This window comes from Ixodes scapularis, unplaced genomic scaffold (genome assembly GCF_016920785.2).
Source record: "Ixodes scapularis isolate PalLabHiFi unplaced genomic scaffold, ASM1692078v2 PGA_scaffold10__122_contigs__length_95168666, whole genome shotgun sequence".
Lineage (NCBI taxonomy): Eukaryota > Metazoa > Arthropoda > Arachnida > Ixodida > Ixodidae > Ixodes > Ixodes scapularis.
This window is the reverse complement of record NW_024609836.1, coordinates 13,381,624-13,389,065: the sequence shown is the minus strand read 5'-3', so window position 1 is coordinate 13,389,065 and position 7,442 is coordinate 13,381,624. Positions and strand designations below refer to the sequence as shown.

The window sequence follows — 7,442 nt, the reverse complement described above, 5'->3', positions numbered from 1 at the left end:
TTTTCTCCGCCGAGGCCAGTTGTAGCCACTCTAGGCCTAACCGCCGACCCAGGTCTTCGGGCGCCGATTTTCAGTATACGTGCCGGTAGAAACGATGATCTGTCGGTGTCAGCCGTGTTCGGTGGTGGTAATACACGCCTGTGCAACTTGTGAGCTCTAGAATGGCCGCTGTTCTTTTTAAAACGAGCCAAAACTGCGGGAAGTTCGAAAGGAAGCTGCTCGAACTCAAAACTTCGTCTTCTTCTTCTATGTATGATTCAATACAGTTCCGCACAGGCTGCCTTGAAAGTTTGGGTGTCCCACCTACTCAATACTCGATTGTTCTCAAGCGTGTCCTCATGAGATCGCTCACCAATGACCTTGCTGTTCTGTTCAGACAGAACATAAAGGAAAAGGAGTCACCAACCGAAGCAGGTGATATGCAGACCGCTACCAGCGTCTCAGCCGAAGTTGCAAATATCTTGAGATTTCTTCGGATCCAAATAGCCGCGAGGAGAGTCAAGGAGGACTTCAGTGGTCTTTACCTGACCCACCACAAGAGGACCGAAGGGGGACACGCCCTTCAAGCGCCCAGCACAGTCTTCCGTCGGCTCTCGCCCTCCCGACTTTATCGGTCGCAACGGAACCCGGGCCATGCCCACTTTGTACCGGCACCGGACACCAACTGCAGGACTGCAATATTGACATATCTTCCGACAGGAAACGAAACCGATTGAGAGCTGCAAGGTGTTGTTTCAGATGCTGCAAGGTCAACCACGTAGCCCGCAATTGCCGTACGTCGACACGATTGCTATGCGGTACCTGCAGCGGACGCCATATCACCGTTCTCTGTGACATATGGCGCTTCCCTCAAGTCGACTCAAGAACGAGCTTCACCGGTTTCGGTGAATTACGTACAGACGAACACCGAGGCCTTCAAAACAACGTGACCACTGCTCCAACTACTGCACGGGGGTGTCATCGGTTTTGCTTCAAACCGCGAAGGCCCGGGCTACAGGCACCACCGACAGCGCAATCGTAAGGGTTCTTCTGGATACCGGAAGCCAGCGGACATTTATAAAACGAGAGTCCTCGGAGAGGCTTCGGTGCCCAGTTCTCGGTACCGAGGGGCTTACCATCTACACATTCGGAAACACTAAACGCCCAACTAATTATCGCTGCCGCCGTGTCGAATTGACGCTACAGAGCCAATACAGAACAAGAAAGGTTACCGTGGAGGCGCTTGAAGTGTCCGAACTGTGTACTGTAACGACGCCGCCTCTCGACAACGATATCCTAAATCAGCTACATTCTGAAGGGCTGATTGAGGCTGACGTCGGCCCCCGTAGTTTACAGACAGACACAGAGTTCGGTGTACTTATCGGCTCCGACGTCTACTGGAAGGTAGCAACTGGACAAATTCACCGTCTAAGTAAGCATCTGACGGCAGTACACACCATCTTTGGATGGATGGTACAAGGCCGCTACATGTGTCCAATGAGTGACCGAAGTAACACCACCGCCGTTTCAACAACCAGCTGTGAAACATCGTACTCCGAAATACTACCTAATCCATCTGAGATGTGGCGACTGGACACTATCGGCATCTCCGACCTTCCCTCATCGGACCCAGCAGCTCACCCAGCGTTGCTTCAATTCAGCGAACAGATCGTTAAAAAGCAAAACGGCGACGATGCGCGCGTGTATGCGGGGGTTGTGTTAAGCGAGGCGTCGACGCTCTCTGACGCGTTTTGTCGTCCACAGTTTTATTCTATTCCTTTGCGAAACGAATAAAATGCAGGTAAAAGAGAAATGGAAAACTTGACGAAGGCGAACCTCATCAAAGCGCTTCACCAGAGAGGCGTGTCAGTGCCACCTGGCTCGCCGAAGAAAGAACTCCTCGTTGAGTTGTACAGGCTGCACGTTTTGAACGACGATCGTTTCACATCCGGCGATTACTCGAGCGACGAGGACGTCCGAGATACCTCCAAGGAACGCCACGACAGCTTCATGCACCCGGAAGTGTTCGACAGCTTCACGCCGCTTTCAGACAACGCCTTGTTTGCCAAGCCCCGCGACTTTGGTTTCCAGGCAGGCCCTGTTGTAGCCTCGATTCGGAGCCTGTACGAGAGGCAGCTTCAGCAGCTGCTGAACAACGGCAGTGTCCCGACCACCCCATCCGTCCCAACCGACGAGTTCTCTGCCACAGAGGAAGAGGAGCCTCAAGTCATCCCCGAGGACAACTCTGACAAAGAGGACGGTGGTGCGCCGCTGCAGAAGGGACCTACGACATTCTTCCCTCTGAGTACCTAGAGTGTCCTATTCAACCTGAGCAACAGCAGCTCCCCCGTCGTGAACGAGGCCGTGCAGCCGAGTCGGCGTTCGTTCACCTACAGCACCCGCAGCAGCAGCCTTCCTCAGGCCGGTTCACCTGTCCATATGACGCTGCGTTCCAGAGCGAGAACACGTGGAGAGGACATTGCGGGCCACAGTGCGGTTACCACGCGGGCTGTTGGCAAGCAGCGGCGCATGTCCATAGCAGTCAAGGTGCTCATCGTGCTGGTGGTGATCACTGTGAACGTGTTCATCAACCTGCGAACGCCAGCATCCGCCTTTGACGAGCAGTCAAAGGCGCTGTTCAGCGCCTTTGACTGCTCGAGGCGGGATCATCTCCTTCGTTGCCGCAGGGGGGGGAGGATGTTGCGCATAGGAGTCGAGCAGGGGTCGTTTAAAACAAACATCTTAATCAGTCGCTCCCGCATCGCTCGCATTAAACCAGTAACGCTACCCCGTTTGGAATTGCTAGCTTGCTTGCTAAGAGTGCATCTCTTTGACTACGTAAAAAAAAACACTAAGGATCGCTCATCTGCAAGTTCAATTTTGGACTGACTCCGAAGTTGTCCTACGCTGGATTGCCGGTGACGCAGCAAGATGGCAGCAGTTCGTGCGCAACCGTGTGATCGAAATCCAGCGCATCACCGAAGGATTTCCTTGGACCGATTGCCCGAGCCACTATAACCCAGTAGAATGCATCCGCGTTTTGGGGGACAACGACGTGATCAGCTTTGTTTGGGGGAAGCGCGACTTCGAGAAGAACAGCTCTGCTCCAAACTGCGTCGTGCGGAACGGCGGAGTGAAGCGACATTTAGAGGAGCCCAACCTACTACCCCCAAAGAAAAAAAGCCCAAGGTCGCAGCTAGCACTGAACCCACCGTTAATCTGTTTCCAGCCGTCTTCGTTTCACTTAAGGTTCCCGTAGAGCCAAAGTTAAACCACAAGCGATCTGAACATGAACCCCACTGGGACGAAATGGAAGCAGACGGTGCCCAGCTGAAAGTAGCCGACGACAGAGGGCAAGGAGATGCAGACGACGGATTGCAGGCAGGAGCGGAAAACGAAAGACAGAGCGATGCAAACGAAGACGAGGCTTTTGCACCGAACGACTGTTCCACTCCCATCTTACAAAAAATGCTAATGGATAAGTCAGAACAGCCACCGCCATGTTCAGAGAAATCACTGAAAGCTTGCAAGTTTCATTTGCCTGAATTGGAACGTGCAGTTAAGGCTGGGAGAGGAGGAGCAGATTTTACGGCCGTGCCTCTACCTCGCAGGATGACGCCTCGAACTGTGACAGTACAGGGTACGCCGCTCTCGTCGACCACTGCCGAGCCGGAGACGAAATCGGAACCCTACTCCCCCGCGAGACCTTACGCAGCTTTCCCGAAACTCAACACGCCTTCGAAGGTCGGAGAGGCGATAGCGTTCAAGGTGCTTGAGCTCGATGCCAAATACTGCCGCAATATGTTAGGGTACAAGGAGAGCAAAGTCCGGTACCACAGCGACACTGCCTCGACTACAGTTCGGCGACGTGGTCATCGTAGAAGGCGACAACACGCCTCGTCTGCTATGGAAACTTGGTCGGGTAACGGAGATGTTATCCGGCAGACATGGCGTGACTTGAGCATGCGAACTACGACTCTCCAGCGGCTCGGAAGTACGCCGTCCTGTTCAGCGCCTTTGACTGCTCGAGGCGGGATCATCTCCTTCGTTGCCACAGGGGGGGAGGATGTTGAATATTAGAAGAAGACGAGAGCCCACAAGAGCACGAGCTCGTGGGCCAGCGCACCCGGGGAATCTGTCGTTCAAATATAAATGGAGACGAGCGGTATGGAGCGGTTTTAGTCATTTGCTGAACTTCTGATGTTTGAGTGCTGACTGGAACCAGTGCGGTAGTGGCCAGAGAAGGTACAGCAATATCCAAAATTTTGTCCGCGAGCTCGGCTAAGGAGTCCAAAGAAATGTCGCTGGACGTCGCCAAAATCATGCGTGCGTTACTCGGGATTCGTTGCAGAAAGAGTTCTCGCAGTATGGTGCCCACGCGTGGCCACCAAGGCGGCCAGCGTGGGACGCGCGTGGCCGCCTCGGTGGCTCCGATACCAGAAGGCTGGCCTACGGATCCCCATGTGGCGGGTTTGAATCCCGGCCCAGGTGCCTGCAATCTGACGGAAGCTTATTGCGGAGGAGGCGCCGTGTAACCGAGCTTTCGGTTGCACGTCCAAAGATCCCAAGGTGGTCGAAATTAATCCTCCGTGCTCCGCTGGGGCGTGCCAGATGCCCGTCGTTGATTTGGCACGCAAAATCCCCAAATTCGATTTCGATTCTTAAGACACGCGTCTTTAAAAAAAATATTTTTTACGCGAAAAAAACAACAAAAACACCTTTCTTTTCAGCAATATTGACGGCGCGAGACGAAATTTAGTGGGTGATCACCTCCTTTCCACTTGTGAGTCTCTCTTGGCGTTTCGGGCGCGTGGAGGAGAGGACGATCGGCTTCGCCTTCACGTTGTGCGAAAGACCATTTCGTTGAGCGAAGGACCATCTCACGGAATGGTCATGGAACAAGGTGGAAAGTTGGGGGAGTTGGTTGATGGTCATATTAAATGGGTTAAAACACATAAAAGGGCCCGATGTACAAGAAAGGAACTGCAACAAGGTGGAAAGTTGGGCGAGTTGGTTGATGGTCATATTAAATGGGTTAAAACACATAAAAGGGCCCGATGTACAAGAAAGAAACTGCAACAAGGTGGAAAGTTGGGCGAGTTGGTTGATGGTCATATGGATTTCGCGCACAGAATTTCAAAGGAATCTCTTGCCGTCAGTATTGCTCTAAATATTTTTTCGCGTAAAATTTATTTATTGACGCGCGTGTCCTAACATGACTCTTTAAAGCAATGTTGTTTTTTTCACGTGGCCTTAAAGTAAACACCGGAGTAACTATACCATTTATATTATTGTTGCAACTGCAAATTCTTTTGCAAAAAGAAAAAAGAACAAGCACAACAAAACGTTAACAATATACAGGGTCGCCTAATGGTTGTTTAATTTTTATGCCGGAGTACATGGTACTCATTAAAATACCTCAAATGTCCCTTCAACAAGTCACTAACATAAGGTATTTTCTTAGCTTTCAGTGGCAATTGTGGTGGCTGCGGAAGAAGAAGAAAACGTCTTCCTCGAGCCCCTCGGTACAATGATCATCACGAGCAGACACAGGTCAGAATGACTACAACGCTCACTGCCGTCTCCACGATTAAATTGTGATATATATATAATATTGAGTCACATCAAGTGGTGACCCGGACAAAAAACACAGGCCATGCAAGCTGCCGGTGAGCCCCCTTCAGCCATTACTGCCGTGACGGTCAAGCTCCCGCCCTTTTGGCCAGCAGATCCAGGTCTCTGGTTTGCGCACATTGAGTCTCTTTTCGCAACACGCAACATATCACGACAAGAGACAAAATTTCATTACGTAATCAGCGCCCTCCAACCAAGTGAAGCTGGAGACGCACGGGATATTTTTATAAACCCCACCGCCACTCACCCATACGACAAGATCAAAGAAGAGCTCATAAAGCGCACGACGGCATGAGAACGACGACGTCTTCAATAATTTCTTACAACTGAAGAGTTAGGGGACCGCAAGCCATCTCAATTGCTAACATCATTGCGGTAACTTCAAAGAGATCGCGCAGTTTCCTTCGACGACACCATACTGCGAGAACTCTTTCTGCAACAAATCCCGAGTAACGCGCGCATTATTTTGGCGACGTCCAGCGACATTTCTTTGAATTGCTTAGCCGAGCTCGCGGACAAAATTTTGGATATTGCTGTACTTTCTGTGGCCACTACCGCACTGGTTCCAGGTAGCACTCAAACGTCAGAAGTTCAGCAACTCCGAGAGGAAGTACGCCACCTCACTCATTTGGTTGAGACAACTCTGCGACTGCCACGCTACCCGAGCCGACGCAGCACAAACCAGCATCAGACAGATAAATTCTCGACTCGAGGAGACAGCCGATCGCCTCGTAGAAATTTCTCTCGCGGCAGCCCACGAGACTCGTCTCCGAACAGTCAAATATGCTGGTACCATCCAAGTTTCGTAACTACGCACGCCAGTGCCAGAACCCCTGCTCTTTTCAGGGAAACACCCGGACCAACCACTGACGGCGGCCAGTTCAGTTGGCTCGTCCTCCGGCCGCCCCACGCTCTTCTTCGTTTCTGATCGCCAAACACATTTCCGATTTCTAATTGATACAGGAGCAGAAGTCAGTGTTATTCCTGCCACCTCGCAAGACCGCAAAATCAAAACTACTACTAACGCTCTGCTAGCAGCCAATGGAACTGCCATCACCACCTACGGTGAGAAATCAGTAACTGTAGATTTCGGACTACGACGTACGCTCCGATGGGTCTTTATAATTGCAAATGTTCAATATGCCATCATTGGGGCTGATTTTCTAACTCATTTCAGTCTTCTGGTCGACATGATGCACCACAAACTGTTAGACGCCACCACTCAAATTGGCGTGCGCGGTGTTGTGTCTAATCCACCACTGCTAAGTCCTACACTCTTCCGTCTGAGAACAAAGACAAACTAATACACCATAACTGGAAACTTCCTCAGCCTGACACAACCATGCAACACGGAGCGACCAGTCAAACACTATGTGCAACACTTCATCACAACCACCGGGCCTCCCGTGCATGCCCAAGCCCGTCGCCTAGCTCTCGAAAAACTGCAAGTGGCACGTCAAGAATTTCTGCACATGATGGACTTGGGACTGATACGACCTTCCTCTAGCAACTGGGCATCTCCGTTACACCTAATACCAAAGAAAAGTGGTGACTGGAGACCACGCGGAGATTACCGTGCCCTCAACAACAACACAACCTCTGACCGGTACCCAATTCCTCATCTCCAAGACTTCTCTGCAAATCTTTATGGTATGTCGGTATTTTCAAAAATAGAGCTTGTCAGAGCATGCCATCAAGTACCCATCGTACCTGACGATATTCCAAAAACAGCAATTGTAACTTCATTTGGCCTCTTCGAATTCGTTCGGATGCCGTTTGGGTTACGTAATGCTGCCCAGACCTTTCAACGGTTTATTGACCAAGTTTTC

The 7,442-nt window shown here is 51.2% G+C and overlaps 1 protein-coding gene and 1 pseudogene across 1 annotated transcript; both read left to right on the top strand.

Annotated features, from left to right (window-relative positions):
* The first annotated feature begins 1,560 nt into the window (after positions 1-1,560).
* LOC115311382 lies at positions 1,561-2,939 on the top strand (annotated as a pseudogene).
* A 67-nt stretch (positions 2,940-3,006) lies between these two features.
* Positions 3,007-4,059, top strand: LOC120841656. The gene has a single exon (XM_040212593.1). The coding sequence runs from the start codon at positions 3,007-3,009 to the stop codon at positions 4,057-4,059; it is 1,053 nt and encodes a 350-aa protein (XP_040068527.1).
* The last annotated feature ends 3,383 nt before the right edge of the window (positions 4,060-7,442 follow it).

Coding starts and splice junctions, on each gene's coding strand:
- LOC120841656 (XM_040212593.1), top strand. CDS start 3,007: ATGCATCCGCGTTTTGGGGGACAACGACGTGATCAGCTTTGTTTGGGG.